Consider the following 27,118-nt stretch of genomic DNA (forward strand, 5'->3'; position numbering starts at 1 on the left):
CCTCAGTTAATCCAAGAGTCTTGATAATTGGCCACTACATTTTCTTTTCTTTTTTTTTTTTAGTCCCCATGCACCTTTTAGGATTATTAATTGATCATTAAAGCAGAAAGACTGGTTGCATGTCCTTGGATGGGTGCTAGCTGTTTTTTCATTGGAAAGCACTTAATCTGCATTTGCTTGGACCATTTATAACTGTAAACTGGCGCCAACCAAGGGAGTGATAGTATATATAGAACATGCATTTTACATTAATAGCCAGCTTTAACTTTCCTTTTATAGCCTTCATGGTAAAAAGAGGATTAAATTTTAATTAATAACTTTTGTGCACATTTCTTTTTTTTTTAATTGAATCCTAAATATAGCCTCATCTTGATCTCAAGGTCCTGGCTATCAGAGATATATTTAACGAATTCTCAAAAAAGACATTTTCTTTTGAAGAATTTTATATATCAACGATGATACATAAATAACCTCTTGTGTAATTTTTAAAGGATTTTCCTAATATGTTGACGGTGCGACCGTTGGGGCGAGCGCATTGTTCACTTCATTTTAAGATCCGCCTCTTCAAACCTCATGAGACATTTGGAACGTCTAGACTGTGACGTCACATGACGTATGTTAGCTGCATTTCCATAAACAAAGTTTAAAAACTGCACATATTTTAACAAAGAACGTTTAATCTACTATCTGCATGCAATATCCATTAAATTAAGGTGACTTTATTTTTTGTGAAATTTTAGTTGTTGTTACCGCGTGAATGAAGTTAGCAGCGAGAACAAGAAGTGATGCATTGTGGGTCAGAATTACTGAGGAAAAAAATTCTATTGAATGAATGTGCAGTAGTCCGAATTTTCTCTTCGCCCAGGCGTTGTCGTTAGAGCTCGCAGTGACGAGCGGCGCTTTGCGCCGCTCGCTGCGCTCGCTATTATTGATTGTAAAAGAGACGATATTCTTCAAATTTCTGATGAAAGTGTATCTCCAGTCCAAAACCTGTGTAGTTGTTTCATGGTTGAAAAAAATGAAAATCTCAAATGATTTTGATGTACATGCATAGTCCAGTGGATTAAGAAATGATGAACAGAGTTAGACAAATCACATTTAACACTTCAGTGGATACATTAGCAGCATGGATGATGGGGATTTACTGCACTTGGTTTAGTCATTATTATTAATATTAAGATAATCTCCTGTATTGCACAAATTGATTTTGATGGAACAAGAGAGATAACTCTTGATCCTACAGATAACGTCTATTCATTAGAAATGCAAGAAAAAGTACATTCATTTGGTAATATAAACTGTCTTTTTTTTTTCTATCCAAAAGAACATATAACAACACTGAAGAAAGCAGAAAGAAAAATACCTAATTCTTAAATCAATTACTGAAGCATTATTAGCAGTCTTTCTACAATTAGTTTTTACTGTCATCAACATTATTAGTGATCTTTCTAATAAGTTTTTACTGTCATCAACATAATATTAGCAGTCTTTCTAAAAAAAAAATCTGTACATCTGACATTAACATGATTTCAACTTAAGAGAATAATTGATAGAAATTTGCATGTACATGCATATACATGTTATAACACATAAGAACTAGCTAGCTCATTTATGGGAAATTAAATTAAGGTAAATGAACTTTCTCTATACCTTGCATGTTCATTGTATTTCATAATTCCCTTATAATCAATCATCCAATTTAACCCAATATCCCACTTCCGTAATGACTCAGATGATTCGATAATTAGTTACAGAGAATTTGCTCCTAAGACTTAATATCAATCTTTAATGACTGCATGGACTTCAGAAAAAAAATGAACTAAGTCTGGAAAATTGTGTTACTAATGTGCAAACAAAGTAAATCTCAAACAAAAGACAAAACACAATACTATTTATCTTGGGCTTAGTAAATGGTGAAATCGTGCTAAACTAGAGTGTTCAAGGAACGATTGTCGTAATTCATAGTGATATGGAAATATCAGAAATTTATATACCAGTACACAGCATATATTGTATACATTGGGATGGGTATTAACTGTACAGATTGTTGCAAACACATTAATCAGAGCTCATCACTCCCCCCCCCCCCCCCCCCACCTTAAAAAAAAAAACATTGATTTTGAACTAACCATTATAACTCCTGTTAATGTTTGTATCTTGATTACTGAGATGTCTTATATCATGATGTTTCACAATTTAGGCTATATGAATTGAAATAACTATAAAGAGTATATATATATAAGTTTGCCTCCTCCCAGAGAGACAGACACCAAACAAGGGGATCTCAGTGCATCTGCTATTGCTTTGTAGGTGACCCCCTCAAAAAATGTTTCTACCATGGATAATTGACCTTTATTCTCCTTTAATTGTCCAGTGCTCAGTGTTACAGTTAGGAGATGCTTCCTAGTCCATTGTAAAACAATCACAATGGTTGATAAGGAATACACGTCACCCCAAAGGTTTTTTTTTCCCGTGAAAAATCAACTGAGAGATGGATGGATGGAGTGACAAATAGATGACAAAGTGACATGCTCTCCAGGGAACATAAATACATGTATAAGTATAAAACTGAGTCTTTATTTCAAGTTTTAATCCCCCGAAAACTTAAACAAATGGTCTAGGATGCTTTCATGTTTCAAAAAACAACAACACTATATTGAAACTCTCTTTCGGGTCTGACTAAATTCCACTAGTTTTGCTAGAATGGGGAAATCACAAATGTCTGATGCTGAAAGTGAGGCCTAACTTCAATGAATGCACTCCATATTCTTTGTTAGTTTGAGGAAATTGCATTAAAATTGCCAGAAATACTGTTTGTTCTGATGAAGAACCATACTGGAATCAATAGCTGTTTTACAGTATTCTTTAATTGACTTGTGATGGCAAAGTTGGAAATTGCTACATCAAACTAGCCACTCTCAAATAAAGCATTGATACAATCATCCTGTCCATAGAGTACAGTGTCATAGCAAAAACAGCTGCATTTTTTATTGTCTAACATGAAAGACATATATTATCTATGTAAAGTGCTAATCCCAACCAACACACAGACAAAGTGATGCTAGTAGGTCTCTTAAATTCTGCTATTCAGGAGACAAAAAAGTATCGCAAAACATGAATTTTCTTATTATAAATGAATAGCTATATGTAGAATGATCATGAGTTGTTATACAAATAAAAATTAAAAAAAAAAAACATATACAAAAAGTATAAATTTAATGAATTCATTCCTTAACAAATTGGAAAAATTAATGTCTATAATGTTTATAGTGAAAAAAAGTGAAAATTCTACATAAAATGCCTACACAAAATTACTACTATGGCCATCATGTGAAATTACAGGTGAAAACATGCATGAAACCCGGTGGATATGGTGTCTGCAGACTAACATGAAACCATTTTATCATCGGTGAATAAGGTGAATTCTAACAAAGAAACCTTACCACTTAGATTTCCGTCTACACAACTCTTAATGCCGCTATCACAATTAACACCTGCACGTATATGATATGATCTCTCTTTATCCACCACTATAGCTGATTATACAAAAGCATGTATTTTTTAATTCTGATGATACAATGTAGTTATAGAACATGTAGAAAATGACAATTTTCATGAACAACTGTGCAAGTATGACATTGGTTCTTGAGTATTAATCACTGCAAGTGCACCATATGCATTGATGGGTAGCATTAATTTATGATTCTTAGGTTATATTTATACCAAAAATTATCTCTAAGGATGAATGGTAACTTAATTTTTATTTTTACAATTTTAATGTTGTTATTAATGTATGAGTACTGATGTCTATGAAAAAATGATGTCCCATCTGAACATTCTGTACATGCAAGCAGAATAGATGCTCTAAGGAGCAAAACTGATGCCCATGGGAGCACCATTAAAACAGATAGCTACTGGACTACTTATTAAGTTATCCATGTTTATTTTTCTTCAGTGGACAATCTTTTTATTTGTATTTTACAATGCAGATAACACTGAAAATATAAAGATTATGGAAGAAAATATGACCAACAGAGAGTGATATAATTTGTCTCTGTCATCCCTTCAGGTGGAATGCCAGTTCAAGCAAAAGATAAAAATGTAGAGGTAGTTATTTTTAAGAGTGTTACATAAATCTAGAACATACCATTTTTCTTGTCATCAAAGTCCGAGTCGGAGTCGTCACTCTCGCTCCCACTGCCGCTACTTAACTGGTACCCATACGTTTTCTCCCATTCAGCATAGGAAGAAAAATTGTGTCGGAAGCCCTGATTCCTCCCTGAAACCCAAGTACAAATTTGTTACTAAGGAATGTTTCTACAAAAACGTTATCATGATACAAAACTAGGCATCTTCAATAACATTGAAGAGATATCTCATTAAATATTTCTACATATAGCAAAACAACATTATATTTTGTTAACCATTTTCATATACATACCATTGAAATTTAACTTGAGCATTCAGTGACTAAACAATCTGCATGATCCATTACATATTTATGTAGTATCAGTATATATTTAGAAAGCATATGTCACTAGGTCTCAATATATACATGTATCTGCAAGATTATGACTTACCAGACAGGTGATTACAATGTATACAAGAACAAAAAACACTTATATTAGTACTTCTAATTCAAACACTCTATAATTATGATGTTTGTACTTGCACACAAATATAACTACATGTAGTATATACACATAAACAAAATGTAATTTCCTGAAAATTAACTATATAATTTTCTAAATCTTTGACCAAAAATAAATGTTTGGTAAATGAATGGATAGGATAGATAATTTTGGACATTTGCACTACTTTCAACTTATCTTGAAGTCTAATAAGAGCTATAGCTATGTATGTAACTGCTACTACTAGATGCATGACTTCAGATCTTTTCTGGCCCATAACCCAATATACAAATAAAACCAATTCAGAAACTTAAATGATTGTGACCACTTTTATAGTATGTAAGAAATGTATATAAAAAAAAATGCCACTCATCATAAAGTTTGAAGTCAATATCACTTATATACAACAACATTACAATTGTGCTTCTTCATCCAAATAATGTATTAAATCTAATGTGATTTACAAGTAGATCAAAAACTAGGCAGCATCTCTAGCAGTTTGGGGTAAATCTCAGCTGAATTCAAACCCTTAGTCTGGTCTAGCATACAGAGCTGACTATGAATAGACAACATTAGACATACACGACTACTCAGACAAGAGACCTGTGAGGAGACTGAAATCCTCCTCATATTCCTCGCTTTCAAATGACCCCTCTTGACCCTCATCTTGGTCATCTTTGCTCTTGTCTGAATCAGCTGACTTTGAGGGACGGGAAGATTCGGTTATTGGAAAAAGCTGACGATTTCGGGCTGTAAACATTTGCATTAAAATCTATTTTAACAAATAGTCTTTCACTCACATGCATGCAGGTTTGCACTGTTAATACAACTAAAAGTGTTTTCATAGTGTTGATACATGTACTTAAACAATAAACAGCATTTTTCCATTCTTAAATCCAATATTGATACAAACTGTTGTTGAAAGCCCTGAATTTCCATTAATCAATGCCAAATTACCAACAGACTTGCATATTTTTCAATATTTAAAGCGGCGCAGAGGAGAGCATAATTTCAGGTCTTTGTTGTTTTTATTTAAACATATCTGCATGACATCAAGAAATTTAAAAATTCCATTTGTAGAAAAACTGTACAATAACAAATGACTCTTACGTAAAAGTTGAAAAAAAAATTTATATACATGTAGTTAACATAAAAGAGCCAATTACCCATTACCTAGGACACTTCTAAACAAAACATATTTATATGAGGTAAAGGTAGGGTTTATAGTCTAGCTTGCTTACAATTTGAAAGTAAATTGCACTGCATGACTTCTACAATTTAACCCCTGAAAGAACCTGCACCATCAAAAGCATTCTCACCCTTCCTCCCCCTTGGGAGGGGGGCATAAAAGCAGAACTCATTTTAACCCCTGGGTTTAGAGGCTGCACCAGTAGAGAGTAAAGTAACTTGCCCAAGTTAATAATGATAATGCAGAGCAGCGGCCGAACCACTGCGCCATCACCTCCACTGAGCATAAGAGCACCGACACAGTGTAAACTGACTAAACACAGTCTTGAAACACACACATGTAGTAAATTCATTATTTTACATCCATCTACATACACATGACATCATCATTGGAATTTCATCATTTTAGTTTTCAGTGAAGTTTTTTTTATCAAGTTGTATTAATATTGTTGTTATATCTATCATCTCCTGTACAAATTAAGAGATTCCAACATACACATTCTCTTTTGAAAAGTTGATAAATCAGCCTTTGTGAAAACCCATACCTATTGTCTTGATGAAAGCTACATATATATGCCAATTTATTGACTTCGGGAGAAAGCAGATAAATGTATTTATGTATTGAATAATTAAACATACAAACAGTTAATTGGTCAGATCACAGCACTTCAATCTAATTAACTACATACATGTAGTACATAATTCTACACATTCTCTACATACCAAATATAGATACATCTATGGGCCGAAAAGATAAGTCCACCTCCCAGAAATTACTGGGATCCTCCTCTTGATAAATAGGTCCTTTAATCCTGGATCTCGCAGACTGAGACGTTCTCGGCCGAGATATCATTTTCTCTGAGTCCAACTTCATTGAATTACATCAAATCCCACTCTATGTAGCTAAATCCTGTATTAAAATCCGTTAGGAAGCAAAACCATCGACAAAAATGAAACATAATCTCAAGATCAAGTGATTTCTAATTGTGATGAATAAGTAATGCACTGCCGACAAACGATTTTTCCTATTTGGTGCTTATAATTCCTCTGCTACATTCAGTTTGTTCACATCTCGTGAAGGGCGACTTTCAATGAATACAAATCAACAGACCTGACAACCAATATAAACTTCATCAATAATGCCATTTTACGATGGTTTAAGAGCAAATTTTAAAATCCATACACAAGTTCATATAAATCAATTGGGCTACTCCTTAGTTCCTCTAGATTGGATACATGTTTTATTGCCCATTTTACGTCCTAACAATGCACTTAAATATCCAATCCTGCATACTTATTATGAGCACTCCTCAATCTTAAAAACTGCTTATAAGGTAACTGATTATGCACTAGTCCTTATCTTTATATGTCTGTACCACAGATCCTTGCAGGTGAAAAAATTTGAAAATTCTATCCAATCAGGTTCACCGAGACTTAAACACTTTTCAATCTCTCACCCGTTTTGCTAATGGTTGTCTGCCCTAGCCCTGCCACGTTAGTCTATTACTCAGAGTGGTTGACAAGATAGATTGATGCCCCCTCTTACTCGGCACCGTTGCTTGGAAGGACTGCTCACAATTGTATAATCTATCACATAGTATTTTTGTAAGCCTTTCTTTATTAATTAAAGGGCTACTCAACAGGTTCCTGCTGAACAATAGGACTATATTCTTTATGCCATGCGCACCATTTAAAATTCTGTATTGTTGCGATCCTGATTAATAAAAGAGCATATCTGGACCATATCAAAAATACTGGTTTTAGTATTGTGCCAAACATAAATAGGTATTGAGTTAAGGAATTATTAGTTTAAACCCAAGCAGGTCTAGAACTCTTGTGACGATCTTCTCTTTTAACTGGTCCAAATTCCAATTCTGAAGTACAGTCAAGATTAAATTGGAATTATACAGGCCATTTTTCTTCACTTTCTTTAATGCTAAAACCAAGATCACTTGGACTATAGCAAGAAATTTTGAGATTACAGTCTTGCAAGATGAATGGAATACTATATCTACTACCTCAATCTGGCAGCTGTTGAATCGTATGATAGTATACCATAACATTAAACAATCTAATGTGGCACCTACATCCATACAGCTTTGATTTTTCTCATATGAAAAATTAAATAGATTATAACTTTTTATACACAAAATCATTTTTCTCTGTGATGATCTGAAGTTACAGTTTTCCATCACTATAACTGTACGTTTATTAATCATTTATGTAAGGTTATGTTCCGTATTAAAAATACTTTTTTTTTTTACAAAGTGATATTATTAATAAGTTGATTACAGGTATTCTGTGCAAAAGTTAAACTATATTATACTGCCCACCAAAATGGCAATAAAAAATTTTTAAATTATCATCCATTTTCTTGAGTAGAACATGTAACCATTAAGAATTTGATGAGTAAATGTATTTAAGTCTCAACGAGAGTTAAACTGCGTAACCATTTAAAATATAATTGCTGTATGTGTTCAAAAAGACCTGTGCTTAATTAGAATGATAAGCATCCTTCATATTCAAAAAGACCTGCAATTAAAGTCTGCTCATTGCATAAAATCAAAATTGAATGTTCATGCATCATAGAAAAATGGTACAAATATAGCTACATGCAAGTAAAACTGGGGACAACGGAACTTTTTTAAAACAGCTGACACCATCAACTATTACAGTTCAAAATAAAAAAAATTGAATACAGCATTGTCACATCTCATTGTAAGCAAAATGGTCTAAGAAGTTGAATTCATAATGATAAACTGCATATCTTCTTTAGGCTGGACTTAGCCACTGCGGAGCATGTAATCCTTAAAACATCACAATAGTCCAGTTTGTTTGAAATTCTTCAGTTGATACGAGTAGATATGGGGGGAATACTTTGTAGATCTTGGAACAAGAAGAAACTTTATAAACACTCCAAATTAAACAAACATCCACCAAATTCAAGAAGAGCAATCCTATATATTCTATGTAAATACTTTTTGAAATTTTTCTGATAGGGACCAACTGAATTCAATGAATGAGGGACCTTCCATGGGCTTTTATTGATTACACAAATATATATTTAAAGAACAAATTGATCACTAAAGCAATTTCTTATCAAAATAATTTCACACAGATTTGCTAATAAAGTACACGTTTAGCTAGTTAGCAAAGACTAGAATCCTTCTCTGAGCACATTCACTAGTAATATGTCCTTTATCAAAACATAGATTTATTATTTTATTTCCATTTTTTAATGTTAACCAATCTATCTTAGTCATGGATGGCCCCTGGATTCATCTGGATGTTAACATTATAGGTGCCCCATCCAGATCAGGGAGCCATTGGATTATTCATTAGATATATATTGAAGGGGGCCAGGTATATGTGTATGTAATTATCACAAACCATGGCCAAAATGTATGATCCAGCTCTCCCATTCTGGAGAGAGCTATATGTGGACCATGGCTTGAGATGATGAGTGTATATATGTTAGAAACTTCACATAACAAGTGCTTCCAAGGACATTTTGAAATAATATCAAAGATTTTTACTTATATACAGATAATAAAAAATGGCTCAGAAAACCTAGTTAGTAAGTATCACTTCACTTGAAATTCAGTGTATATGAAATTTTTAAATGATAGCTCCTGATAAAATAGTTTGTAGACCAAACTTGAGATATCTGTATAAAACCTGTTGAAATGTAAGACATTTTGGCAAGCAGGCAAACCAAAAAAATTAGTCAAATGCATGATATAAAATTATGTAACAATTTAAGTCTGAGTCTAAGCCAAAATCAAAAAATCCTATTGCACTGAAACAACTTTTATTCACAACAGCTAAATATATACATACAAAGTACCCACTGGCTACGCTTAACACATATAACATGACTGTATAAATACATGAATAAATCTCTCCAATACTAATTCATTTAAAATCAAGAAAGGTGTTCTACATAACCACATAAAAGATTTTTATTACAGGTTAGCCTGTATTAATAAAAATTAAAAAAAACTGTAAATTTTCAAACAAATAGATGGGGGGGGGGGGGGGGGGGTTCGGTTGCAAACTTCAATTGCACTTACACATGTAAATACCATGTGAATACCAATTTAACAGAGATAATTCATTTTGTAATTAAAATATTTGCCCCATTCAAGCAAGATGTGTTTGAAATACACTGATCCCCCAATACAGCAGCTCAAGGCCATGGGGAAAGTTTTTCAAAAGCAGGTCAAACTTTTAAGTCAGGGTCATGAGGTCAAAAATAATGTCTTTACTCAAAGAAATGTCCTGTCACAATAAATACACATGTGAAATATGAAAGCCTTAGCACTAACCCTGCAAAGTTATTGCCAAGGTTAAGTTTTTCAAAAGTATGTCAAGGTTATGAGGTCAAAAATAATAGTATTCAAAGAAAGGTCTTGTCAAATGAAATACACATGTGAAACATGAAAGCCCTAGCACCAAACCATGGAGAAGTTATAAGCAAGGTAAAAGTTTTTCAAAGTAGGTCAAACTCCAAGGTCAAGGTCATGCAGTCAAAAATAACGGTACCCAAAGAAAGGTCTTTTCCCAAGGAATAGACATGTGAAATATGAAAGCCCTACCATCAACCGTTGAGAAGATATGGCCAAGGTTAATGTTAATTAAAGTTTTACAAAAAAAAAAACAGGTCAAACTCCAAGTTCATAAGGTCCAAAATGTTAGTACCCAAAGAAATGTCTTGTAACAAGGAATATACACATGTGAAATATGAAAGTCCTAGCATTAACCATTCAAAAGTTATAAGCAAGGTCAAAGTTTTGCAGACACACAGAAAGATGGACAGACCAAAATCTTAATTTTCTTCCTTTAATCTCCAATATACAGAGGCATAAAAAGGACATGAAAGAAAGAGTACACTAGAAGCAGATTCATGTACTTAGTACTAATTACAATCCAAACAATGTTGTGGAAATTGACCCCCCCCCCCCCCAAATTGAGTCTCCCCCTCCCATCCTGAACACGTTCTGAAAACTTCAAAAATCATTGGTGTAATAGATAATTATACAATGTTAAAGAAATGAAACTTGACAGAGATATAATACACCTTATGACTATGGCATTCAATCCAAAATTTAAGCTTCTCCAGCATGTCTAGTGTACTGTGCTGACAGTATACAAAAATAAAAGTCTATCCTCATTCGCATATTGTACAGTAGTCAATTGCAGTCATAATATGGTATATTTATTCTCTGAATCTCCTTTTAAATGAGGAATTAAATATTTTGATTTCAACAATTTTTTTTCAATATACATGATATATAAACAAATATTCATACACAGTTGAACTGGATATCTTGAATCCTCTGATATCTCAAAGTTTTTCCTTGCCCCATCGAGTTCAAGATAACAAGTTTTGACTGCATTAAGAGTAAAAAAATTCATGAAGAGCATTGCATAGCTGATCCTCAGAATGAATTTTATATGAGACATGTTGTATACATATATAAACATGTACTGATGTAGTTTACATATTCATGTTGAATGCATATACAATTTTTACATTTCATAAATGTGCATTTACTGACACATGCTACTCCATGGGCATTGCATAGGAATATAATTATTTAGCAAAAGTATACAATTATGAAAAAAATTACCAGGAATGTTGGAGGGTCTACAATTGTAATATATTACACCCCCTCCTGAAATGTATGAAGTAAAGACATGCATAAGAGATATTTTTCTAATTATGAAATATCATCAAAGCAACCAGTTCCTGGAAATTATTTAGTAGTTTTTTCAAGTACATGCTGATAATAAGAGGAATCAGAATAAAACAATTCATTATGTAAAGGTGCATGCTCATCTCTAAGAGTGAATGAGTGAAAAAAAAAAATGGTGATTCACTAAACATGTAGTTGCAGAAAAATTCTACAATAAGAAAGCAAAAATTTGTGATAAAAACAAGAAAATTTGTTAGTTCTGTCAGCCTTACTCACATTTGTCAATTTCAGTTTGAGCTAAAAGGAGGGAGAAAAATATGTAAAAATACTTAAAGAGAGATAACTCTTTCCAGATTGATTTTAGAAATTATCAGAAGGGTGCAGCCACTTTATACTGTTTGCTTATTAAATTAACAAGTGCCTTTAATAACCCATTTAAATCTTTGTTGAACTATGGCGCCACTGATATTGGTTTCACTATAGGGGTATTTGAAACAAACATCAGTGAATCTACAGCTCGGGAAGTCTTTGTTGGTTTGTTTATCTGTATAAGTTTAGTACACTGACTAATTGACAAATTAATGGTCTCTATACAAAATACCAGACAAAGTCAACAAAAATATTGACTTCATTGACTGGAAGCTTGGTATTATATGCTTATATTTTCCCACTCCACATCAAATATTCATGGGTATTTAAAATGCAGAATGAAAATACTTGTATTACTAAGTACATGTTAAAAATTTTGATTACAGTGTTTGCAGTAAGAAATAATTAAATTATTTTAGACATATTTTTTTCTTATGAGAAATAAGACAAACTTAAACTTAAGATAGATACAAAATAAAAACAAACATACTCAATATACTTTTTAAAAAAATAATTTGGTAGTTTTCATGAATTATTATGATTATTAGTATACATATTTAGTTATTAACAGAAAATGGATTATCTTGTATTATACATCCTTAAAAAGTTTTTGTTTTCCCTTTACTTAAGATTATAAAAGACATGTGATTTCTTGTTTGAGAAATGTTCAACTCCCATAATTTAAAAGAATTGATACAAGGATATGCTTTCATTTTTGAAAATGTGAAATGTGTCACAAAAATATAGAATGCATTACCATATCATTTTAAATTCCATTCTATGAATTTTTAATGCTTAAAAGTGCTTTTAAAAAATTTCAGTCCTCAGTCTAACTAAAGTAAAGCCATCCCTCTCTTCTCCCCCTCCCTTTAGCCAAGTGCTACATGCATGTCCATCCAACAAACACAGTGGATATAGTTGGGGACTACTGTAGCAGGGATACTTAGTCTTGTACATCCAATTAAGACAAATACTCATTCTTATACTGATATACTGAACTAAAATTTCAAGAATCTAAAATGTTTATAAATTTATATTTAAGGCTTGTGCACAATATAATACTGAAAATTTAAAAAAACAATAAACTTTATCACCTACCATTGCATCTTGCCTTAATAACTTTCAGGTTTATTAATCTAATGATGATCTTATTTTATCAATTACATACAGCCCACATATCCATGAATCACTACATGTATATGTAGAAGCATGGTTTAAATATCAAACTCAACCCAGGATTAACCAACTTGCCATCAGGGGTATATTATATTCATGATTTCTGGTTCATTTATAATCTAATTATCTTAAAGAAATTTGTCAATTACATATTTTCCAAGGTAATTTTATCAGAATAGATGGAAATCTTGTCAGTATGTGTGAAAAGATATACCTGGCTTGATTATTTATAAAAAAACATAAGATGCCTTTTTTCAACAAGATTATTAGATATATAGCATGAATATGATTTTGCGTGTAAAGGGACTATAAATCAAAATTGTCTTAAAGAGTGTAAGTTTACATAATTATGATTGATGTGGATATATATATTCAAACAATAGTTATTGACATAAATCATAAAGGACACAGATAATAAGAAATAAAGATTTGCTGTTGATTATTTATTTTACTCAGGCAATTACGACCTGAGATATATCCAGTAGAAGTACCTGTATAGTATCCATAGTGTTCCAAATGCTTGCGCATAAAACTGTCATATGGATTCTAAAATGAAAAAAAAGAGTCTGTTATATGCACATTTTGCCACTATACATGCTTAACAGACATTCTACAAAAGTATATGCGCAATAAATCAATCCATAAATAACGTTACAAAGAACATGAACAAGGTCCATGATTATGGAGTGAGTGCAGTGAGTGGTGCAAAGCACTACTCACACTGTGAGCTCTTACCAAAATGCTTTAGTGAAGAGAAATTCGGAATTAGCATATTGATCCAAATGAATTTTTTCTGCAGTAACCTCAAGACCTACAATGCAATGCAAATGCATCTTGCTGCTAACCACATTGTTGTGGTAACAACAAAAGTTCACAAATAATAAACTCACCTTTTTTTTTGAATGAATATTGTGATATCATAAATAGTAGATTAAATGTTCTTTGTTAAAATTTGCAGACTTCATTTCGGTAATGCAACTAACATTCAATGTCATGTGACATCAAAGTCTAGATGTTCCAAATGCCTTGTGCGGATCTAAGTTAACACTGAATAGGTATTCAGTAATACACATCTGCACTTGCCCTAATGGTCGCACTGTCAACATATTATGGTACATGTAACTTAATTAAAAGAAATACATGCAATACGTTTGTTAGCACCTTCTGTGAGATAATGGATGAACATAGTTATGTTTGTCTTAATTATGACAAACTGCACCTATTTTTAATTTTTAAATTAAGCTCACAATTTTTATGTCATAATTTTGTGCATGAGCTTTGTGAAGATCTTTCATAGTTTTTCAATTTAATAACTTGAATGAGAATTTTACTGATACTAAGAAGATATAGATGCATAAGTATCTAAATTCTTTTTACCTGAGCCTTGTAAAAACAGCTCTATATTCAAATTAATTTTTTTCTTCAAAATCTTTACAGTGTTCCTACTCAAGTTTGAACTTTAAAGATTGTATGCATCCCTGCATGGTCTCTATGTGGTATAGTGTTTCATGAAAATAAGTGTTATCTTTGAAAAGAAGGTTTAAAGGTATGTAAACGTAGCTTATATTGACAAAGCAGTCAAGGTGAAATGTTCAAACTTAAGTCTTAAAGGCAGACAAGTAGGAGAAAATTACAATTCTCATATTTCCGATTCTATTCATGTTCACATTCATGTCTCTAAATAAATTTATTCAGTGCTAGAACACTAACTATAGCACTTCTAATAGTCAATTATTATTTGCATTTCAAAAAGAAATGAAAGAAGTGTATTAATGATTAAAGATTTTTCTAGTAAAAAGGTATTTTTTCAAGTGCATGCATATGGTCTCATTTCTTTCACACATTAGTATCAGATTTATAATTATCTTTTAGTTCAATCATTAGCATCCTTCTTTCTTTCTCTCATTCTCTCTCTCTCTCTCTCCGGGCATCCATTTATTGATATCGATGGTATATACATCATTACATTGTGTAAGACGGTTACTTAGAAACGTGAACTAGCTCAACTATTTATGAAGTAGTTGTGGGACAATAAAAATTATTTGCCCAACACCTTTAAAATACATTAAAGTTTCCTTGTGTTACTTTCAAAATGACATCAGAATTCAATGTGAAGACAGAAGGTTAGGATAGATAATAAATTGTCATGAAATATGTCATCATTTATATTAGATAAAGAATGAATATCCACAAATTCTTGATTTACCATGTTTGTTAATTAAAAATGCATGTAAATCTATATGTGAATACATATGTTGAAATATTCCACTTGAAAGTACACAAAACATCTGTACAATGTAACAAAATTAAGACCTTTTGAACCATTATCTACAGCATATCTGAATTGCTTTGCCTCTTGTACGAGATAACACTAGCATTTACCAGTATATAGATTAAATAGTCAATAGTGAATCAATGGCATAGCTTTCAAGAGCTGTTATGGTGGTTTAAGAAATGTCTGAGGAAATATTTGCTCTAGACTTGACTTTTAATTTTTTTTTTATCTCAGCATGCATTTTGTTTTGGAGAATCTAGCACCTTAATATTATCAGATTATAGTGGGACATTTTAGGTTATAGGGCTTAATCATAGTTATAATGTGTGTTTTCTGATTTTGTCAGTTCATGATTTTAGTTGGTGTTTTCAGTACACATCATGAATAAATGAAAGAACATGTACACACACTTTCTGTGTGAACATCTGCTCTAATCATATTATAATTATCTTATACTTTAAAAATGTTTTAAAACAATGAATGAAGTATGGACATGGACAGTCCCTGAAATTCTGACTTACCAGATCAAACTGAAATTCACTGTCAGAATTCCACATGGTAAATCTATTGGCATAGTTTCTTACAAGCTGAACGATCCCACAAACAGTTACACATATCTTAGTCAATGGAAGTCCGAAGAAAATACTAAACGGGTTCTAATTAAAACTGCCATTCTGATTAAACTCACTAAACTGAGCTTTTCCTAAGATCATTAGTATCGAAAAATGTTTGTCGCAGACACATTTCTGATTATCCCTTCCTTACATTGAAATTCTTAATCAGTTGAAATAATACATAGTGCGATTTTTAATACTTCTCGATTTAAATCCCCGCTAAATGCTATTTCGATTGTTCAATATCAAGCGCTAACGTGCTTTATTTTGGACCAATGACTATTTACATCGAAAGACGCCACCTTGCGCAAGAAAGTAAACCGGTAAAAACATCAGTAAGGTCAATCTTGATCATTGAAAATTGCCTTTCTTCGGAAAAATTTTTGATTGAAAATACATAATTACATATGTATGATTTATTTTCATACAAAGAGTCATGGAATGTGTTATATAAATAACTAAATAATTGCTCCGCTGCAGACGACGTTGTCATGCAGAAACCCGCAGTAAATTAAACTGTTGTTGATCACGATACATTTAATTATTGACAACAAATTTCTTCTATTGCTTGTGTATGAATGATAAACGAATCTAAATTTTTGAATGATTCACTTCTTAAATTTTGATGGTAAACAAGTGCGCACCTATCGCACATACTTTCTTTTCCGGTTGGACGCCATACTTGAAAGGAGTCCAACATGGTATGAGATGAAAACATTGATGTTTATCTGTATATTTATGAAAAAAGCATGATTAAAACAAATGGAAATTAAATAAAAATGTCATTTAAGTATTGATTTTATGCGATTGCTCATGGATGACGAGAAGAAAGACGATTTAATTCATTGTTTATGTGATGTTCGAATTTCCTCGAAAAATGTTTATTGAAATAATGAAACATGTTGCAGGGTGCCCATAAAAGTTACAGAACTAAGATGCGGTTAGCTAAGAAACAAAAGCAAAATCGCCCAGTGCCCCAATGGGTTCGAATGAAAACTGGAAACACTATCAGGTACGTTTCATATTATGGTATGGCATACAGCATTACAGAAAACAATATATGTTTATGTATTGAAAAATAGTAATAATAGGGAATCAAAGAAGCTTTATTTTATCCATATTGCTTTATGTGTATATTACAGAGAGTGCAATATGGTTAAGAACCCCCTCTGAGTGAATGATACTATGTTAATTGTTGCAATAATTCGGTGGACTTGACCAGTCCCCAGAATCCATAAGATCGCAAGCACATTTCACTATGATGTAAGATTTACGTCACATAACTATTAAGGGTTAGCCTTGCACAATACTTGACTGATTAGGGTTAGTTTTGACCCACTTCAGAGATTTTTTTTAGTCCCTGAACAAATATTTGACTGATCATAGGGTTAGTCTCGCATCCATCTGAGAGATTAGGGTTAGTCGGTGCACACTATTTGACTGATTAGGGTTAGTCTAGCATCTGCCCTGGAGATTTGGGTGTCCTCACATACCACCCGAGAGATCAGGGTTAGTGTCTTGTTCTATTGAATAAATTCAGTTGCATTTGTATTTTTTGCAAGATCTTACAGCTTCAACAACATTTTTTACATGGTTTACATTAAAAATAACATGAAATGGCACTAACCATGTGCCACACGTTTCGTTGACAATTATTTTGTCAGGTTTTCACTGAATAGATAGCAGCATTTATAGAATGTTGTTTGAGAACGAGGTTTAAAACTTCATTTAAAAACAAGGTTTAAAACTTCATTTAAAAAGAAGTTTTAACGTTTAAAAACGATGTTTTAAACTAAACTTTTATCTGTAGAATTCAATTTTGGAGTCAAAAGGCCCAAAACTTACTTTTATTTTGATCGCTCACATGATCTCATATATATTGAAGTACCTACGGTACAGTATATTTTAGCGTGTTTTTTCTGGAGACTGGTAAATTATATTGTTGTCATAAATATGATTCGTTAGCATACTTGATTCTGATAAATTCGGTTGAGCCTAATTAAGCATGGTAAATTTGGCTAAGCACTTCAAATCAAGCAACCTGGCCTTATATATACAATAATGGAAATGTATTTCTATCGTAAAACATAACCTTGCATAAAAAAGTACTACCGTTAAACAATAATGTTCATATCACCAGCATACTTTGATCAAAAGCTTCACATCGTAAACTACTTTTGACACTACTATCTCAAAAGATGCCATGTTGAAGCTGCCTGAGTCTATCAGATTTTTCAGGCTCAATCAGCTAACCTGTGTTGACACCAGCTCATGATAAAATGTGTTGCTGGTCATCGGTGGTTTACCCAGGGGGTACACTGTATTAATGAGAAACACGTTTTTTACATGCCAAGTTTTTGATAATTCTATCTGTTTTAAATGATAGAGAATCAGTGATTTTATATGAACATGCAATATGACCCTTTCAAACAAGTATTTTTACTGCTTAGTGGTTCACAGGCACCTGAAATTTTATCAATAAGTTGCATATAAAGCCCTAGAATTAAAAAAAAACCTAAACTAAATATAAAAATGTGAGATGTGTAACACCATCCCCACTTTAATTAGACATAGAAATTGGACATACCAACTGGTTTGTGTGTTGCAATGAATGGGTTTAAATATGATAATTCTCATTACCCATTGTTTCAAAACTTTTAATTTCACAGCATTGATAATGCTATGAAGTATGAACTGAATTCCTTTTCCACCAAATCTTAACTTCCATTAATAGCTGGTGTCACTAATTGAAAATGAAGTTGGCCTTAACTGTGTCTGCCGAACTATGGATTATATAGATACCATATGCTGTTAACCAACTGGCAATTCTTCATTTGATTGCCAGGCTATAATATATTCTAAAGGGCTAAATTACTCAGGCTCTGTTTTACTATTCATCATATTAATTACCGGCTATGCAGTCTCTGATTATAGATCTGCACAAACTAGTGATAAATCATTAGAACAAACATAAATAGCTAAACTGATTATGAAGTCTACATTTTTTTGAGTATATTATATTTAAGTAAATAGCAATATGAAAAATACTAGGATCTTCATACTATGTTTACTTATATTTTTTATAAAAATTGGGCACAGGCAATCAGTTTGTGAATTCGTGTTTGATATGTGTATTTGGAATATTAACATTTTTCTAGAATTAATAGCTTAGTACAACAATCATATAGTTTGAAAAAATAAGAGTTGATTAAAAAACTCAGTTTTAATATATACTCTGTTTAAATCTCATTTCAGGTACAATGCCAAGAGGAGACACTGGAGGCGTACAAAGCTAAAGATGTAAAACTACCACACTCTATTGGACTTCTTACTAGTTATAATTTAAGAATGTGTCAATTTTGGGCATCTGTTATGTATGTGTTACAACATTTTTCAGAAGTAAATATTCATTAAAGGCACATTCAAAATACATCCATGTCCTTTTTATTTTAATACAATAAACATGGAAGTAGACAATTTTGCCATGGTTTTCAGCCTATCACAAATTGTGTCTGAAATCCTTTATTGCCCCCTGCTTTCCCAAAAGTGAGAGGACATTGAATCTCATTCATCTCTCAGTCAGTCCATCTGTATGTCTGTCTCAGTTGTCTGCCACAAAAACTTTAACGTTAACGTTGGTCATAACTTTTGAATGAGGAAAGATAGGACTTTCATATTTCATGTGTACATTACCTGTGATAAGACCTTTCCAAGTATACTAAAAAAAAATTTACCTCTTGACCTTGACATTTGACCTAGTTTACAAAAATTTTAACATTACTTTTACCTTGGTCATAACTTTTGAATTTGATTGAAATGATATAAGGCTTTCACATTTTACATGTACATTACATATGACAAGACCTTTCAAAATGTATCATGATTTTTGACCCCTTACCTTGACCTTGGGGTTTGACCTAATATCCTAAAATTTTAACATTGGTTATAACTTTTGAATGAGAGAAGATGGGGCATTCATATTTGACATGTGCATTACCTGTGGCAACTTTTCCGAACATGCTATGATTTATGACCCTGTGACCTTCACCTTGAAGTTTTATCTGATTTTCAATAATTTTAACATTGGTGATAACTTTTGAATGTTAGAAGAAAGGGCATTCAAGTGCATCACCTGTGACAAGGTTTCTGAATGAGCTTTGATATTAGACCCTGTGACCTTGACCTTCAAGTGTCACATTATCTGTAAGAAGACCTTTCCAATTGCACTATGACTTTTAACCCCTGACCTTGACCTTGAAGTTTGACCCAATTTTCAATAATTTTAACATTGCTGATAACTTTTGAAAGGCAGAAGACAGGACATTTATATTTGACATTACCTGTTTCAAAACCTTTCTGAATGTGCAATGACCCTCTTGATCTCAACCTCTAAGTTTAACCTACAACCTTTTTCCATTTTTTTACATTGGTAACATCTTTTGAATGAGAGAAGGTAGGGCTTTCATATTACAAATGTAAATTGCCTACGACAACACCTTTTAGAAAGGATAATCATTTTTGACTTCATGACCTTGATCAAGAAGTTTGAAGGACAAATAAACAAGACAGTTACAATATGTCATAAATACATGTAATTGCATCCCAACCACTAAGACACGAAAGGGGGGGGGCACAATTCTTTGAATTTGCTTGTTTGAATGAATTTGAACTAGCATGGGGTGCTCATGACCTAAAAGACTGACCATTGAAAGATGATATTTTAAAGGTCAAAAGTCATTAGTATAGGAGTTGTGAGAACACTGTTGCAAATCGTATATGGGCTTCTCTTTGCTACTGCATAACCCGCTGACTGGAAGGTCTACTGTGTAAAACTTGAGTCATGATCTTCAAGGTCACAGATGTATGAATTATATTGGGAAGGAGTTGTACACCAAATTGAAGGAGTCATGAGATTAAATGAACTTTTAACTTTTATGATGAATTTGGTCTTAGTTTTTAGCTCAACTGGTCAGAGAATTTATGAAATAGTAAGGTGTCCATCATCCGTTTGTCTGTAAACATGCAATTTCTCAAAACGCTACTACTCCTACAGTAATGGCCCAATTTTAACGTTACTTCGTACACAAGTACTATATACTAAGATACACAATTCTGAAGTCGACAAATGATGTTGCTATGGTGACTAAAGCTAAAAATCTTGAAATTCTTTCAAAATGCTATAATTCCTCCTACAGTTTGTCCAATTTCAGTAAGACTTGGTACACAAGTACCCTATACCAAGAAACATTTCTATATGCTGGTTTTAGATTTCAACAAACGATGTTACCGAAAATTGAAATTTCTTTGAATTTCTTTCAAAATGCTACTCCCCCTACAGTTTTTATCCATTTTAAGCAAGATTTGGTATACAAGTTCACTGTACTGGATACATAATTCTTTTTATCCGTTTTTGATTTTGACAAACAATGTTGCCATGGTTTCTAGAAAATAGAAATTTCTGTGAAATTCTTCACAGAAGAAGCACTAATCCTCTTACAATTTTCGAAGAAATTTCTATATTTAGTAATCATGGCATTTACACATTTGTTGAAATCAAAAACAAATAAAAAGAATGGTGTTTCTTAGTATATTAATGACCAAGTCTTACTGAATTGGACCAAAACTGTAAGAGGATTAGTGCTTTGAAAGAATTTCGCAGAATCCTGAAGCACATATGATTTCTTACGTAGGTAGCAACCATGGAGGGTCTAAAGTCAACGGCACCTGGTGTGAATGAAAAATTTGATTTTGGAAAATATTTGGGTTTTAGGACGAATCTTCACTCGTGACAAGCTTATTTTTGAAGAAGGGGGGGGGGGGGGGGGTGGCATATTAGCATAATGGATGTTTACATTTACGAGTTTATTTTAAGTTTGACCATACATTGTTAGGAATAATCAAATAAATATACATTTTTTATTTTAAAAAAAAAACTAAAGAAAGGAAATGCCACATTTTTACAGCTCTAGACCAAATGACATAAATGCAAATTATACAGGGCATCAAAGGTGCTGCCTTAAAGAGATGTATCGCAAACATTTTTTTTTACCTCTCACATGCAAGAGTTAAATTGCTGTTTTTTTTTGTTTTTTTTTTTAAATTTCTTTCAATATATATCTAATTAAGAAAATTTGTAAAATTTAGAAATAGAGTATTGAAAATGTTGCGAGAGAATCATTACAGAAACAAAACTTCATCATATTTCTAAAACTTTCCAAAAATTATATTGCATTGTAAAATTATATTTACCGACTCTCCACCAAATTTTGTTACGCATGTTTTAATTTAAAAAAAACTTGGGTTTTGTCTTCGAGGGCGAAAACAATTTAAGAAGAGAGGGATGTAATGCTATGGACCATAGGTATCGGCCTATGTACGCCCAGTAGGTAGTGCACCTGATCATGACTAGTGATGCTGAGGTCCTGGGTTCGATTTCTGATCAAGCCATATATTTTCTCCTTTCCTGCTCCATAATTTGGTGTCGTTGTCCACCCCTGGCATTGCAGGAAAAAGGCCTGTCAGGGGCAAAGAAGAACTTGGGTTGTGTCTTTGAGGGCGAAGACAATTTAAGGAGCGGGGATGTAATGATTTGGTGATTTGGACCATGGATAGTAGGTAGAGCACCTGTCTAGTGATACAGGGGTCCCGTTTTCGATTCCCGGTTCAGCCATACATTTTCTCCTCTCCTGTTATAGAAGAACTTTATGTAGAAAATCAATGTAAGTGCAGGAAAAATGTTTTGCTGTACCTGATTTTATATTTGTAGGTGTGTGTGTGTCCTTTCAAGTTCTTTGCATTTACCTCAATTGATTTTCAAACTATAATATTCATGGCCGTAGAAACCGGGGGGGGGGGGGCGTGCACCACCACCCCACCCCCCAAATAATTTTGCCGATATATAGATTACTATAGAAAACATAGCTACTATATGCTTGTGCCCCCTCAATAAAAACGTCTGATGAACTTTCTTTTTTTTTTTTGCTTGTCAAGGAATTTTTGGGTTGATTGTGCCCCCTCAACTGAAAATGTACGGCTGTGCCCCCCAAACTGAAATTGCTTCCTACGGGCCTGATATTGATAGTTTTTTATGGTAGCCTCAGTGTTTTAACACTCTTGTACTCCTGATCTTTTTTTTAATTCAAAATGAATAGGAGACCCTGTGGAGACTTTACGGGAGAATAGCACACAGTATTACTATTTGTTTTAGGGTACTTACCTCAAATTATCCAGGGATTGAGACAAACTTCTATTTTCAATATCTTACATTTTGCCAACTGCTGACATAAAGTTAACAGAAGCCCCCCCCCCCCCCCCCCCATTTCCGAGACTATGAAGTCTATTTTGAAACATATTCTTTATCAATATTGGTATAACGATCAAGGGTATGTCAGAGCCCTAACTAAAGAGTTATATTTTTGTCAAAGTTACTTTTCAGTTGGATTGGGAAGGATTGGGCTAGGCATTTATGACGTATCTTCTTTCAAACAAAATTCATCCTATATTTACAGCTCTTTTACACTAGCCTTTGCTGCTATTTGAAAAAAAAAATAAAATGAAAAACAATACCTTGGTATAGGATTTACATTTAAACAGAAGCAAGTACCCATGCCCCTTTATGGTATGTTTGCTTAAGGCTGTACTTATACATAAATTTTTCCTCCCAAAAGATACCTACCAAGACTTATCTGTAACTAAAGTGAGTGATTGTCATATTGTAAACTCAAAATATTCTCTCTAGAAATTACAACACCCATAGTCATTTGCTTCAAATTTCATTCATTGTATACAATCACAGAAAAATAAATTTTAACAAACATTGATAGTTTCTCCTTCTGGTACACATAATAAATGAGCACAATTTTATCACAGTTTAGAAAAAAGTCTGCCAATAAAACATTTATTAGGGAAAGCAAAAGTATATTGCTTCCTTTAATAAATATGTATCTATAAAAAGATTGTAAATATAAAATAAAAACAAATAGATGTTGGTATAAAAGAAAATACACTTATACTGAATATAACAAAAATCTTAAAATTTTTGTTTCATGATTCAGAAAAAATAATTCCACAAATAAAACCCTAAATTGGTTCCTTAAAAATATTGATTAAAAAAATGTATATAAAATTCACAAATGGATATTGGTAAAAAAGAAAAGGCTATAAATGTAACAAAAACGATAAATTCTTGATCGTGTACCTGATTTACGCTTCAATTATTTCGGGTAACATGTTTCAAGTACCGTGTATGCAAAGGTCTTCAAATGCAAAGAAATTGAAATTGTTTAAATTTCCAAAAAGCCCATGCAGAATAAGAAATATTGTGAGCTAAAGCCAACAAACTTGACACTTTTTAAGTAGGCATTTCCTGTATGCCGGTGTTGTTTCTTTACTCCATGTGTTGGGTCAGGATCATAAAACCACTTGTAGGATGAGTGGTCAAAGAAGTTTAGGACTACACCTGTCTTTGTTGATATTCTTTGTTCCAAGGATTTAGAAATCCTAAAATTACACATAAGATTTGATTTAAGAAGTTCAGTAATAAAACCAGTATTGACTGCTAGTCTTTATAAACACATTTCAAAATTAGGAAAAGGAATTGTATGTACCTTAACAAAAAGTTTAACTGTATTTTACATACTAAGTATGGAGTTTCCAGTGCAGAGGAGAGCAGCCCAAATGTACATTAGTATAAAGATCACTCCCCAAACAATCATCCAGTTCTTCATCAACCATTCCTTCAGCCTATTTTCAATTCGTAGAAACATGTATCTAAACAGCAGATGTAAGGCTACAAGTACTGCCACATATCCGGACAACTCCAATGCCATCTGTTAAAGAAATACTTAATAGCTGGTTTAATGAACAAATGCTATATATTCATTCTGAGAAACACAGAAAAAACTTTCTTGCATAAAGCTCAGTAAATTTACAATTCCAAACCTATCATTTATGATAGGTAGTGTATAGCTTATTATTTTATATGTTTTTAACTCAACATTGTTAGAATATATGCAAGCATATAAGGTATAAACGATAGGGCCAAGGGTCAGAATGCTTCCCCCTTTTTTGATACCCTTTCAGGTGTCAAAACTAAGACGAGTACTTTATTCAGACATGATCAGATACATGCCCTTATTTGTCAAAATGCAGTGTATAGCCATGTTTCTGTTTATAAAATTTATTTCATCAACATTACTACCTCGATCCATGGGACTAGAACCTAACAAACTTAACTCTGCATTATATGAGAAAGACTTCAATTTCATTGGAGGAAAAATTGCAAGATTTTCCTTGCATTATCCTTCTTAGATTTTACTCCTCAATAAAGCCCCACCAAAGATTTGAACAGCCTTGAAAATTTCTCTTATATTTCTAATTATAATTTGAACCCCTGCTAGTACCCTACATGTACCTAACCATTGCCTATCAGGCAGACACATGTAGACAATTATTTCTTTCCTGTGTGTTCATACTCTACTCATAGAGTATCCCTTCACATGACCACCAATTCATTGATGTCTGTATATGCTTCAAAACATTCAACACTGATCAACAAAATGTTCACTTAAACCTCAAGCTGAGCCTAGGTGAGTAAATTTTTATTTCTTTTATACAAAAATGCAATATGAGCATTAGTTTCTTTTTTTTTTCTCAAAAAAGAAGAAGCTTTGAACAATACAATAAAATTGTTTGGATTTTGGACACTTTACCTTGGTCACTTCCTCATTTCCAGGACAGGGATCTGGTCTCTTCATAAAATTCAGATATATTTTCACCTCATCCCAGTATGATAGTTCTGGTTCTTTGCTGTGCAGAAATATTTGATAGAATAAATAATGACATAAGGTAGCCTAGTTTATCAGTATTGAAAAAAAAATTACAAAAAGAGACAGACGAGTGGCAAAGATTGAAATATCCATACTGTTCCTCTCCTTTGAATGATTACCTTTACACCCACTGGCGGATTTAGAGCCCCCCCCTCCTTTTGTGTCCAAAATATACATAAAATTTAATAAACCAATTTTTTTTTGTGGCCGTGGGCCCCTACCCGACCCCAAACTGGTCCTCCCCCCCCCTTTTCAAGATTCCTTGATCTGCCACTGACACCCTTAGGTTTAAGGGTCTCTAATTAATATTTCATTACATCAAAGGCTTTTATAAACAATATTTTACACCATATGGAAAGTAAGTGGGAGCTGCTCGAAATGTGTCAAATATTTCCCCCATAAGAATCATTGTCAGTGCACTAGATTCTCTAAACAAGATAAATCTTACCAATAGAAATACTCCTGGTGGTTGAAAAAGACAATGATGGTGAGAATCAACAAAATCAGAGTGATATACTGCTTCTTATTCATCTTGAATTTGACAAATGCCGCCAACTCAACTTAGTTGTTGTCAAGACAATATGGCGCATGCGTAACATTGCTTTGAACTTATTTTTAAGAACGACATATAAGGAAACGAAATTTGGATTTTGTTGGTAAAATGCAAAGAAATACCACTTATTTGAGATGTTTTAATTTTTTTTTTTACCAGGGATGGTTAAGGTAAATTATTGCATTTTAATATATGTTGGCCCATCATAAATAAATGTATGTATTGCCGGTATAAACTCTATAATAATCTGTAATTATTTAAACGATTAATCTTTAAAACTATTTAATTGTTCAAGTTTATGTTTTTCACTAAACCATAACCAAATTATAAGTAAACAAATAGAGTACAATCGTAAATATTTTTTAAATCCAATTAACTATAGTTTCATAAAGGAAATTTATATGAGAGAGAGAGAGAGAGAGAGAGAGAGAGAGAGAGAGAGAGAGAATCTTTCTTGTTCATATACGTTAACAGAAGAACCAACAGAAATACCAGCCGTGCATGTATGTTTTATCGTACAAGGAATTTGCGGCAAGCTCTTAGTTATGCATGGGCAGATCCAGATCAGTGCAAGGAGGAGCCATAATAAGCTCCCCACAGCCTTTTTTTAATTAAATTTAAAGAAGAAAATACATGAAATAGACAAACTTAGTATCATCTTAGAACACAACTCATTAAATATTGCAGAATATTTGCCTGAAATGATTTGCTTCAATTTGACTTTAATAAATGAAACAAATATCCAAAGAAATTGCTGATTCATATTTAATTATTTTAAAAAGTTAG

The 27,118-nt window shown here is 32.6% G+C and overlaps 2 protein-coding genes across 3 annotated transcripts in view; both read right to left on the minus strand.

Moving 5' to 3' along the window:
- Positions 1-16,247, minus strand: part of LOC133183807 (uncharacterized) — a 59,118-nt gene extending 42,871 nt beyond the window's left edge. Inside the window, exons 1-5 of one of the 2 annotated variants that reach the window (XM_061318720.1) lie at positions 15,860-16,247; positions 13,555-13,609; positions 11,795-11,815; positions 4,148-4,279; positions 3,444-3,536 (exon numbers count right to left, since the gene is read on the minus strand). In XM_061318720.1, the coding sequence (XP_061174704.1) occupies positions 3,444-3,536; positions 4,148-4,279; positions 11,795-11,815; positions 13,555-13,609; positions 15,860-15,895 (337 nt within the window). In that variant the 5' untranslated portion in view covers positions 15,896-16,247. Of the gene's footprint in view, positions 1-3,443; positions 3,537-4,147; positions 4,280-6,542; positions 7,215-11,794; positions 11,816-13,554; positions 13,610-15,859 lie in introns of those variants that run through there. The other variant, XM_061318713.1, reaches the window with a different exon arrangement.
- Positions 16,248-23,950: 7,703 nt separating this feature from the next.
- LOC133181283 (uncharacterized) lies at positions 23,951-26,337 on the minus strand. The gene is made up of 4 exons (XM_061315842.1): positions 26,228-26,337; positions 25,663-25,759; positions 24,591-24,780; positions 23,951-24,451 (listed from the first exon to the last, which is right to left on the minus strand). The coding sequence occupies exons 1-4, from the start codon at positions 26,308-26,310 to the stop codon at positions 24,405-24,407; spliced, it is 417 nt and encodes a 138-aa protein (XP_061171826.1). The 5' UTR covers positions 26,311-26,337; the 3' UTR covers positions 23,951-24,404.
- Between the last annotated feature and the right edge of the window lie 781 nt (positions 26,338-27,118).

This window comes from Saccostrea echinata, unplaced genomic scaffold (genome assembly GCF_033153115.1).
Source record: "Saccostrea echinata isolate AGI-Se365-2 ecotype Australia unplaced genomic scaffold, CSIRO_AGI_Sech_v1 ptg000001l, whole genome shotgun sequence".
NCBI classification, from domain to species: domain Eukaryota; kingdom Metazoa; phylum Mollusca; class Bivalvia; order Ostreida; family Ostreidae; genus Saccostrea; species Saccostrea echinata.